Source organism: Erpetoichthys calabaricus, chromosome 3, assembly GCF_900747795.2.
Source record: "Erpetoichthys calabaricus chromosome 3, fErpCal1.3, whole genome shotgun sequence".
Lineage (NCBI taxonomy): Eukaryota > Metazoa > Chordata > Cladistia > Polypteriformes > Polypteridae > Erpetoichthys > Erpetoichthys calabaricus.
Window position 1 is genome coordinate 239,162,604 of NC_041396.2, and position 12,566 is coordinate 239,175,169.

Here is a 12,566-nt window from a genome sequence, read left to right on the forward strand (position 1 = left end):
AAAGTATGAGATTACAGATCAAAGCACTTACATTCAAATCTGACTGAAGCTATCACTTTTACAGGTTCTGCTACATGGTGAAATCTTATTTAAACCCAAAATTCCAATTATTCCCCCTTCTTTGAATTTAAAAGAATACCGTTTCCTCTAAAATTTAGTTTAGCAATATCATCAACAAAAGCCAAGTCAGAAAATCAAGAACTGATCTACAGCAGGAATTTTTAACTCATGTGCAAATTGTATGTAGCATGCTCAAGAGTGGGTGACACAATGGTGCAGTGACAGCGCTGCTGCCTTGCAGTACGGAGACCAAGAGTCCTTCCTGTGTGGACTTTGCGTGATCTTCCTGTGTTTGGGTGGGTTTCCTTCAGGTGTACCAGTTTCTTTACACAGTCCAAAGACATGCAGTTTAGGTGGATTGGTGAGGCAAAATTGGCCATGGTGTGTGGTGTTCATACTGCAATGAGATGGAACTCTGTTGAGGGATTGTTCCTGCCTTGCTCCCTATGCTTATTGGTACAGGTTTCAGCTCCCCCTTGACTCTGCTCAGGACGAAGAGGGCTTAGAACATGGACAGATGGATGGATTGGTGGTTTTATCAATAAGCATTTTGTGATTTTTTCGTTAGAGGAGATATATGGCAGAGATGACTTAAAACATGTTATCCTATGAGATATTATTGATAAAAAAATTATATTTGCTTTTTGTCTCACAACTTAAGGCACTCAGACTGGCCTAGTTGACATGTGTATCTTGTGAAGTACAAGTGTTGCATCTAGCACACAGTATCCATTTCTTAATCCCAATACCACCAGTATAGACTCTTTAATGTAAAATGCCTGTCCAGAAAGGAACAAGACCCAATTAATCATTTGCTTTCTAACCTAGGCATTACTACTGCAATGAGACCAGCATTTCATATAAATAAGAGACTGGTTTGCCAGTTAGGAGCTTCACTGGGTTTGATTTGAATTCTATTGTTGTCAGACTAAAGTATCCATTATGACAGTGTGATCTTTTGTTTTAAAGAACCAACACTAAGGTGACATTTTGTACTGGACATTATACCTCCCACCTTATCTACCTGACATGTAAAACAGAATGGCCAGCACTTACAATTATACAAATAGTTAAGTGATGCACTTCCAATAAGTAAGCATTTTCTAGCAATTATATATAAATATTAGCCTTATTTGTTTTATCAGCATTTAATGTATACCACAGACATTTTCAAACTAATTGTGAAATGTATTTTTGACTGAAAAAACTTACCTTCAAGTATACCTGTGATTAATTTTTACAAAAACTGTACTACTAAAATTATGGTAATGAGTCATAACAGTGCTAAAACTACAAAATAGAAAAAACACTTTTCCTTTCTTAAAATACATATGCTGCAAAGCAAGGAATAATAATCGAACAGTAGAATATTTCACCTTCGTCAGCATCATTAATAAAGAACACAGTAATTATTGTTAATGAAACTCACTAATTTATACAATAATTTAAACATTTAATTCATCTTTATCTTCAGGATTTTTTTTACAATATCAGGAATATTTTATTCAGCATATAACTTAACTGTTGAAGAACTTGTTTCAAATATTGCACAACTAATTATAAGTTTCAGTGCTTTGCGAAACCAAGGATAGAAAAAGGCATATATAAGTGGATTAAAAGCAGAGTTCATGTAGCCTAGCCAAACAGCAAACAAAATTAAAAACTCAGATGCAGAAAAGTTTGTGAAAACATTAACCAGATTTAACGTGAAGTAAGGCAGCCAACAGAAAACAAACACCCCCATTACTAATGCTAACGTTTTTGCAGCTTTCCATTCTCTGTTTTGTACGAGTCGATTCTTGTTTCCTTCAAGAGAATGTGCTTTGTGCTCCATACTTTGTATTGTTCTGGCTTGTCTACGAGCCACTTTAAAAATTTGTCTGTACGTACTAATCATTGCAAAGCAAGGTATCATAAATGTGCAAGCATTAACTAAGGCCCATGTTTCATTATAAAAAAGTATACATTTATCACCATTGCATGATAACTGAGTAAACAGATCTTCATACCCTTGATTAAAAGCATTCTTGAAAATTAATCCAAAGCTGTACATAAATCCAGTTGTCCAACCAACAAATATAAAGATGAGTGCAATTCTAATGGTGATTTTATTTGGATAGGACAATGGATCACATACTGCATAATAGCGATCAATGGCAATAAATCCTAAATGAAAAATTGATACTGTGCAGAGCATTACATCTATAATTGTATGCATCTTACAGAACACAGCGCCCAGATACCAGCAGCTTTCAATAGCTATCATAATGCTAAAAGGAAGAACACACACACCAAGCATGAGGTCTGCAAATGCCAGTGAAAGAACAAGAAGATTATTTGGTGAATGAAGCTGTTTAAAATGTGAAATGGAAATTACTACAATCAAATTTCCCGTAATTGTTATTATAACAATTATACAAAAGAAAAAATACAAAGCAATCCTAGAACCAATCGTCCACGGTGTCTTGTAACATAAGGTATTTTCAAAGCAATATGATTCAGGATCAGTGTATGGAACACTTGAATTCATTTTCCTGAGTGAAGGTGATACTGTTTATTTATTGAATTAAGCCAATAATTGCCTGAAAAAGAAAAAGTATATTTAGTACTTAGGTTTATAATAAAAGACATACATGACTAAATGTACCACCACAAAAGAAAAAAAAAACTTGAGAACCCTGTTTTGATTATTTAAAATAAAAAAATTAAAAAGTTTGCTATGTTAAAAAAAAGTAAGTAAGTTAATTCAAATATATTATCAAAGCCAAAAAGTAAACAAATTTAAGACATGTTATAACAGTGTTAAACAAAGCAATGTTTGCATGTCTTTGTAAACTGACTTGTACTGACTAATTTGTAACATAAAATATATGCTTCCTCTGATTTTAAGTGTATGTAGTAGATGCAGGATATTTTTTTAAATGACTGGTAAAATTATCTGTAGTAATTTAAAAGATTATTCATGGTGTGTGACTATAGAAATGACAAATCCATCCACTTACTCTCCATTCTTTGAACATGTTCTACCTATTGCAGGATTCAGAGGACCCACAAGCTTTTCCTGAGAAAATCAGGCACAAGGCAGTAGACCATCATGTATGAATGTTCATCACAGCACTCATTACTGCACACACTAACATCCGGTTTATAATCAAATACTTACCTGCATATGTTTTTATACTTTGGATGCAAATGGAGTATTTGAACAATGCACATAAAGAGAATGTACTCTACAATGTTCGCACAATCAGAAATCAGACTTTGTCACTGTGACACTTCTCTGGCAAATTGCATTAAATGCATTCATTTTATAAATCCTAATGGGCTTATCACAGGGCACATTTATATACATTCCAACAAAATCCATCCAATAGTCATCCTACCATGTATGTCTTTTAGACTTGTGGGAAAAAAAACCTGGAATACCCGAGAAAACTAACATGAACACAAGCAGCATGTGTAGACACCACACTAGTAGTACCCAGGTCTAAGATCTGAGCCTAGAACGTTGAGACAACACTCTCTGCCGTGTTATTCTAATGCATATCATGCAAAACTAATTATCACACAAATAATTATCTTGTAAATAATGTATTAGCACTTGATCAAGTTCTTTATCAGTTACATTGGTATATAAAAATATTTTCTTTTTCAGTGCTAACCTTCTATTAAATAAATGCCTTCATAACTCAAAAACTCTTTGTTGTTGCAATTTTTTATACTTACAGATAAAGCTTTCAGTGTTACTTGCATGTATTTTCTAGTTTAAATTGATGTTTTAAAGTTTTCATATATACCAAAATGTATCATTCAGGTAGCTATTATAAAATCTCTCCCTGATATTAGTGTTAATATCTTTATGACATATTAATTTGAAAAATACTCCTTTCAATATTTTTTAGGAAATCAGTCATATAATATACTTGTAATTACCTTAAGAGTTTTCCTGCAGTGCTAATCCATCGTTTTTCTACTCTAGTTGTGTGTCAGGTTTTGAAGGCGTAGCACATGTACTTTTATAGAGTTAGGGAGGATTTCCACTGAGAATTTTTCATGAATTAATTGAGACTCAAGAAAGCAATGCCAGATGAGTAATTTCTAACAGTTGCTTTATTTCTTAATACATGAATTCAATAAATATTTATTAGGTGGCTTCAGAAAAATACAATGCAAATGTTCTTTAAGGGTTTATTATTTATATAAAGCAATTTCTTTTGTTTTGCCTCAAATATTAAAGGAACAGAGTGGTGTCTTTAAAATTTAAAAGGGATTTTTAGCTCTTTTGAAAAAGTACAATAAATATACATCACAGCATCCAAAGATGTAATAATCTACCCTAACCAATTACTTAAAATGTAAAAAAGTAATTTCTTATCACTTGTGTATCCTAATAGATGCATTACACTGTTGCTATGTTCTGCATCATTGATGAGAATATAAAGAAAATGACTCCCTCCATTTCAAACACTTAAATGGCTTCCCATGAATTACACTACCATATCTTTCTTTGCATGAATTAATACAATAAAGCCACCATAATGAAGTGACTAATCACTAACAAAGAACAGCTACTGTTTTCTAGAACTGCATTACAACTTTGTCAGATAGGATTGTCAAATACCTGAGTAGTCAAAGGAGGACACAGAAAGCAGAAAAGGAGGACAAAGGGGGGGTCATTGAAAGTTTCACTCAGGGGGTCATGTGTGAGCTTGTAAAGTCAAAGGTTAAATTAAATACAGTCAAAAAATTATAACCTATACCACTGCGTGAAGTGGAACCAAACAATTGATGGTACTGCTTATTTTTGTTATCTTCGACATCCTCCTCGCAAAGCAGATTTTTCAGAGCTTAGTTATATGGATTGGAAAAAATGTGGCTTAGAGTTTCAGTCGCCCTGATATACCTTCATTTTATCAAAGAGTGGGGTTTACTTTAGAGTTTTGATTGCGCTGATAGATACAGTATCTATATTGCATGTACATTGTGTATGCTGATAGTCTGGGGGCAATGAGGGGGATGTGTTAAGCTTTTCAGACTATGAGGCACAAGTAGACAACCAAATACTGCTGGTACTCAAGCTCCTTAAATGGAACAGGGCCAGTACACAAGTCCTGACCCATAGTATAAAAATGAAAAGGCTGGACATTTTCCTGGTGTTTAGCTTTGTCTGATGGATAACGGACATAAGGCCAAGAAGGATGGCCTCATTTTGACAGGTGTCTGGCAATCCATCTGAACACATTGCATCTGTGTTGCAACAAAATGTTACTTTTTTGTTTCTGTTAATTTTCTTTAAATACGTATCAAGTTTTATTAAAATGGTTAAATTAGAAAAAAATTATAATCCTAAAAGATCCATGCAGGTGTAATGCAGAAATGTGATTACATATCATGTTAGTAACAATACCGATATTATAGCCACAACTCTAATGACATTATAAGTGCATAATGCTGCATAAAACAGAATCAAACATGGGCACTGTCCCAAAAAATCAAAATAATTAAACTGCAGAGAAATTTGCTAAATTAGTATGAAACAAGGCAGGTTTATACAGAATTAGTGAAAAAGGACAAGGTTAGTAAATAATAATATGGTATTTCAAAGTGGTCTATTCTTTTTGTGTTGCTTATATCAGAACCTTACGTAATGACTTTCAGGAAATTAAGGGTAATTTTTTTCTTTTGGCTACTCCCATTTAGGGGTTGCTACAGCAGATCATTTGTCTCCATCTATCCCTGTCTTTTACATATTTTCTGCCACACCGACTGCCTTCATGTCCTCTCTCACCACATCCATAACCCTCCCCTTTGACTTTCCTTTATCTTTTCCTCTTGCCTGCCAGTTCCATCCTCAACTTTCTTTTCCCAATGTAGCCCTCATCTCTCCTCTGCACATGCCTAAAGCATCTCAATCTAGCCTTTCTCACTTTGTCTGAAAACTGTTGTACTTGTGTTGTCCCTCTAATATACTCATTCCTAATATTGTCTGCTCTTGTAGAGCCTGCAGAACAAACACAACATCTGCTGTTTTTTTTCCTACAGTTACTGGATAATATTGAGATGATACATCACATCATCACAGAAATATTGAATCCTTTTGTAATCACAAGTTGCAATCCCTGGTCATGAAATGATGCTATATTATGGGGTGTGTTTATTTGATTTGAACACTCAGCTTACATCTGATATTTAAAATAATCCATCTATTTTCTACCACACCTGTCTAGCTCAATGCAGTTTTACTGTAATATATAAATATACAAATAATTCTAAGGTACTTCAACTGCATGAATAAGAGCCTGAGCCTGGGAAGTTGCACAATATCTAAGACATACTGGCTTATGTGACCCTGCTGGCTGAGTTAGGAACTTAAGGGCAATGATGACCAGTAAAGATGTAGCCTGCAGACCATGCAGAAATACATGGGTATAAAGTTGATCAGCCACACCATGAAAATACAGGAAAGAGTGATGGATGCTTGGCTGTGAGAAAGGTGACAATCTGTGAGCAGCAATATGGTTTCATGCCAGGAAAGAGTGCTGCAGATGCAATATTTGTTTTAACAGTGTTGATGGAGATGTACAGAGAAGGTCAAAAGGAATTGCATTGTTTGTTTGTGGACTTAGAGAAAGCATATGATAGGGTGTCAAGAGAGGAGTGATTGAATTTAGTAGTTGCAGAAAAGTATACTGTATGAGGGTGATGCAGGACATGTATAAGAACAGTGTGACTGCGGTGAGGTGTGCATTAGGAATGACAGCCTGGTTTAAGGTGATAGTGAGATTACATCAAAGATCCACTCTAAACCCTTTCCTGTTTGCAAAGGTGATGGACAGGTTGACAGATGAGGTCAGACAGAAGTCTCTGTGGACTACGATGTTCGTGGTATGACATTGTGATCTGTAGTGAGAATAGACAGCAGGCTGAGGCAAACCTGGAAAAGTGCATGTACGTACTGGAGAGAAGGAGAACACAGGAGTAAGTAGAAGTATGACAGAGTACATGTGCCTGAATGAGAGGGAAGATGGTGTAAATGTGCAGCTGCAAGGAGCAAAGGTGCTGAAGGAAGATTAATTTAAATACTTGGGTTCAAGTCGGGTTGAAGAAGAGAATGCAGGCAGGGTGGACTGCGTAGAGAAGAGTGATAGGAGTGATCTGTATTAGGACAGTACCTGCAAGAGTGAAAGGGAAGGTCTAAAAACAGTAGTGAGAATAGCTATGTTGTATGGTTTGGAGACGGTAGTACTGACAAAAGCACAGGAGGCAGAGCTGGAAGTGGTAAAGTTGAAGATGCTACGATTTTAACTCAGAGTAACAAGGTAAAGCAGGATTATGAATGAGTATATTAGGGTGACAACACAGGTACGAAAGTTTGGTGACAAAGTGAGATAGGATAGATTAAGATGATTTGTGAATGTGCATTGGAGAGATGAGGGGTACATCAGGAAATGATTGTTGAAGATGGAACTGCCAGGCAAGAGCAACCTAGGAAGGCCAGAGGTTAATGGTTAATGGATATGGTGAGAGAGGACATGAAGACAGTCAGTGTGGCAGTGTAGGAGACAGGGATAGATGGAGACAGATGATCAGCTGTGGTGACCCCTAAATGGAAGCAGCCGAAAGAAGACTAAATAATATTACTAGTTACATATATACATATATATTACCCAGTTTTGGATTAGAATCTGGAACAACATGAGTCATTTTTGCATGCACTTTGATGAAACATAGCCTAGTCTTTGATCACATCCTGACTGTAAAATTCATTCATTTCTTCTATCACACTTCTTAGACCAAAAGTAAATGGTTTCTAAAATAAGAACTGATTGTGAGAAGTAGACAATTGCAGTTTGTCAGAGTAACTCACAAGTATGAAATTGACAAGCAGCAAATTAATTATATTATTATTCCAAATTAACACTCAGAGACTGCATTAAGAGGCATGCTGCACATCTTGAGCATGACCTCTGATTTTTCAAGTAAGTGTCTGGATGATTTCATGTTAGAATTAACTATCAACCCAATTTATGATGTATGCCCATGACTGTAAGTGATGAACTAAGACATTTTTAATTACTTTATTTATTGTGAGTGAAAACTTGTATTATATATAGAGCATATTATAAAACCTATTAAAATATAGCAACTCCAATTATTTGTTATATAGCACCTTTCCTTATCAATATATTGAGAGGGGAAGCCAATATACTCAAATTTACTCATGATCAAGTTATTAAGGCTGCATCCCTAATTGAGTCAGAGTATTTGTATTTTATTATCAATTTTATACGTGTAGTCATTCATTGTTCCAATATATTAATGCACTGACCAGAAAAGAAAATGCAAAACTGACCAATGTTCATGGGTGCATCTGACTCGAACTGTACTGATTTTAATTTATTTTTATAGACTTTTTGGACTTTGCCTTGACTGCCTTGGGGACAACTGAATCTTTCTGTGGTTCACAGGATGAGTCTTATAAACATATAATGGATATACTGATTGCTCTTGATTACTTCTATACATGCTTATTGACTGAGAAATGATCTGATTTTACACCCACCTGGCTTGTGGCTCTGGGGCACGCCTGTTATACCCAGCGTTATATGTGGCTGCATATTGGAACCTCCATATTCTGGTATCTTCATGTGCATCTTGTAATATCTCCTACTATGCTTCTTCTGCTGCTTGCTATTGCCTCTCCTCTGTGCCACCTGACCCTGCCATCTCACCTTCCCAGCTATTCTGTGCTGCTTCTCTGCTACTATTACATAATTATTGCTCTGTACTATGCTAAAATACTCTTGTGACAAACTCCTTCATATTAAACAGTTTGTCCAGAGCAAATGGTCAATGTGGAATGTCCTAAAAGAAACTGGTATGGTGCGGTGCCCATAATATTTACATCGTTGATCAGGTTGCTGCCACCGCCAGGCACTGAATGCAAAGTTCAACACCAGCATTTGATCAGGAATACTCCATCTTATTCATGGCTTTGGAAATAGGAGTGTCAGTGTGCCAAATTTGTAATTTGTTAAAATAAACTCTGATCGTGGATCTGTACATAATGAACCATCATCAGCTAAAATTGCATTGTTTAACTCAAGATCTGTTAATGGCAAATGCTGGTGCTATCAGAATTCATTATAGACTCAAACCTTGACATGGTGTGCCTAACAGAAACCTGGCAAAAGCCAAATGAGTTTATGTCTCTCGCAGAGACAACACCATCCAGATACATTTACTTCGCAGAGCCTCGCAGCTCAAGACAAGGCGGAGGAGTTGCAGTAATTGTTAGAGCGGAACTAAACATCAAAGAATCCCGATTGACTTCCCATTGTCATTCGAGTGTCTGGCTCTTAAGCTAATAACGAAATCAGGTCCTGTCTTACTCATTGTTCTCTATTGTCCCCCAAAATACAATGTATCATTTTTATCTGATCTGACTGAATTATTAACCCACTTAAGTTCCCTTTTGCAGAGAGTCATTCTTCTTGGTGATTTCAACATTCATATTGACATTACTAAATGTAAGCTGAAAAATGAATTCCTACCCTTACTGGACTGTTTTGACTTGGTACAACATGTTGATTTTCCTTTTCACTCTGTTGGTCATACATTGGACCTGATCTGCACATATGGCTTATCTGTCGTCAACACTTATAGCAGTGATTTGAGGGCCATGATAAACCAAGGGTTTTGTTCTCTGTAGTTAATAAACTACTTCAGTCTGCATCTGGCCCAATTACCTCCTCTACCAAAGTCTGTGAAATATTCCTCCACTTTTTCCGTAATTAAATTAAAGATCTAAATAATTCAACTAACATAAATCCATCATCCATTTATACTTTCTTTATCATCCCACTCCATCCAGCTATTTCTTTTAAATTTTCACCAGTCACATCTACATTTGTTAATGACTTGCTTTGTAAGATGAGGCCCACTATCTGTGTACTAGGCCAGATCCCTACAACTAGGCGTGGATTAATGCACAGGCTGGCCTAGGCTGCATCCTAGGGGCCCCACGTATGCAGGGGCCTGGGATTGTCCACACTATTTTTAATTATTTTTTAATTCACTGAAAGAAAACCTCCTCCCTGACGCCCATTGGCCAATAAGAAACATTTTAAATTTAAACAACTGATTGGGTAAATGTGACCCGGTTAAAGTTAATTTTGTTTTGAGTTAATACCACACCACTGTGTTATTCTGGGTAACTGGATAGCATATTGGCAAAATGCCTGAAAGAAAATATAATAGCGGAACACAAAAACGAAAAGCACAATGAATGAAAGAACAGTGTAACCAAGAACTGCTAAAGAAAATCCCTAAATTGACTGGATATTTCAAGGCTGTCGAATCTTCATGCAGTCAGCAACAAAATGCTAATCCACAGGAAAGAGGCTTTGAAATGCTTTTCAGACTTTAGATGGTCGGCACATGCACTAGAAATAAAAGCACTAGACCAGAATTCAAGAGTCACTGCAAAAGTTAGCTGATGACCCGAACCAAACCCTTACTGCTCGGGATGAAGCCAGGACACTCTACGCGAAGATGGAAAAACTAGAGATTTCCTTTTTGTGTAACATGTGGCACAGCATACTGCAACACTTTTACAAGACTAGCACTGCTCTGCAGATTTGGATTTATGTAACGCTGTTGATCTCATTAGCTCATTGAGGAATTATGTAGTCTGCCTGCGAGATGATTTTGACAACTTTGAGAGTGGTGCAAAGAACATGTTCCAACACTACAAAGTGGACACACAGAGACACAGAAAAAGGAAAAAACAAGCTGACGAATCCACTGAATCTGACTGTGAGCGATCAGGCTGACACAAGTTCAAAACAACAGTTTTTATCGCCGTCATAGACCGACTCGTTGCCAAATTGGATCGGAGGTATCACTCCTACAAAGATACTGAGTAGACATTTGGATTTTTGAACAATATTCCCTCCATCTCTGTAGAAGATCTTTGAACTAGAGCAGCTAATCTTCAGAAGAAATATGCAGGTGATCTGGAGGAAGATTTTGTGGACGAAATCGGACAATTCAGAGAATTTATTAAAGAAAACAAGGACATCTCAGCAAGGTCACTGCTGCAACTTATACGAGGAAGAAAATTACAGTCAATTTTTCCAAATGTTGACATATCACTCCGGATATTTATGACTTTGCATGTAACAAATGCTAGCGGGAAGCGTTCATTTTCAAAACTGAGACTAGTTAAAAACAGACTGAGATCCACAATGGGCCAAAACAGACTGAATCACCTGTCTCTGATGTAAATTGAAAGTGATATTTTGCGCAAACTGGATTTTACCTGCCTCATCAAGGAGTTCTCTTTCAGGAAAACAAGGAAGAAAATCTTTTAAAGGTAGGAAAATGTGTATTTACCATATGATTGTGATGCTGTTGTGTTATTACTTTGTGTTACTGTATTGTATTGTTATGGGTCTTGTTTTATTTGATATTGCCTCAGTAATATAGTGTGGCCTGTATACTACTGCCATTATTGCACCTGTTGGTTTAGAAAGCTAAAAGCAGTTAATAACTTGCAGATCCACTGTTAATGCCTTTTATCTGTGGAGTTGCTATTTATAGTAAAGGCTGTCAAGTTATTTCTGCAGATGTTTGTTAATGCTGGTGCACCCCGAGTGGGTGCAATTCGGCTATGTAATATTTCCAGCATGCTATTACATGTGGCATTAAATCATTTTTTTTTCTGGTAAAGCATTATGAGTAAGTGGGGCTGTCTATATCCTCTGCAACAGGAGGCCCACACAAAGAGTAGCCTAGGGACCCATGACCACCTTAATCCGCCTCTGCCCACCACACTTTTTAAAGCTTGTCTTCATGCTATATTCCTGACTGTTACAACAATAATAAATATTGGCTTTATTCCAGCCACTTTTAAAATCACTCCTGTAACCCCAGTGTTAAATAAGTCTGGTCTTGATGCTGACAATGCTAACAATTTTCAGTCTATTTCTCACTTACCTTTTCTGTCAAAAGTTATTGAGCATGTTGTAGCCTTCCAACTCACCAATTACCTAACTTCTAATAATTTAACATAACTCTTTCAGTCTGGTTTCAGGGCACAGCACAGCTGTGAAACTGGTCTGTTTCGGGTAACTAATGATTTGCTTCTGGGAGCAGACTCTGGACAAACAAGGATATTCATTCTGTTAAATCTTAGTGCAGCATTTGACATTGTCAGACATATTGTGCTGTCCAGATTGAAGAAAATGCTGGGTATCGCTGGCACTGCTCTCCAGTGGTTTGAGTCCTATAGGGCCTTTAGCTGTATAGCACCCAGACTTTGAAATGACCTCCCTAAATTGTACTAATCAGCTGTCTCCATTCATACTTTTCAAAAACAACTTAAAACTCAACTGTTCAGGAAGGCTTTTAACTTAAACTTGCATTCTGCCTACTCTTTCAGTCTTCCTCTCTGTCCAGATCCTCAGAATAATTTGTGTGTGTGTTATATCACAAATTATGTT

The 12,566-nt window shown here is 36.5% G+C and overlaps 1 protein-coding gene across 1 annotated transcript; it reads right to left on the reverse strand.

The window, feature by feature from the left end:
* Positions 1-1,534: 1,534 nt before the first annotated feature.
* On the reverse strand, positions 1,535-2,641 carry LOC127526932 (trace amine-associated receptor 4-like). The gene has a single exon (XM_051924172.1). The coding sequence runs from the start codon at positions 2,588-2,590 to the stop codon at positions 1,562-1,564; it is 1,029 nt and encodes a 342-aa protein (XP_051780132.1). The 5' UTR covers positions 2,591-2,641; the 3' UTR covers positions 1,535-1,561.
* Positions 2,642-12,566: the final 9,925 nt, after the last annotated feature.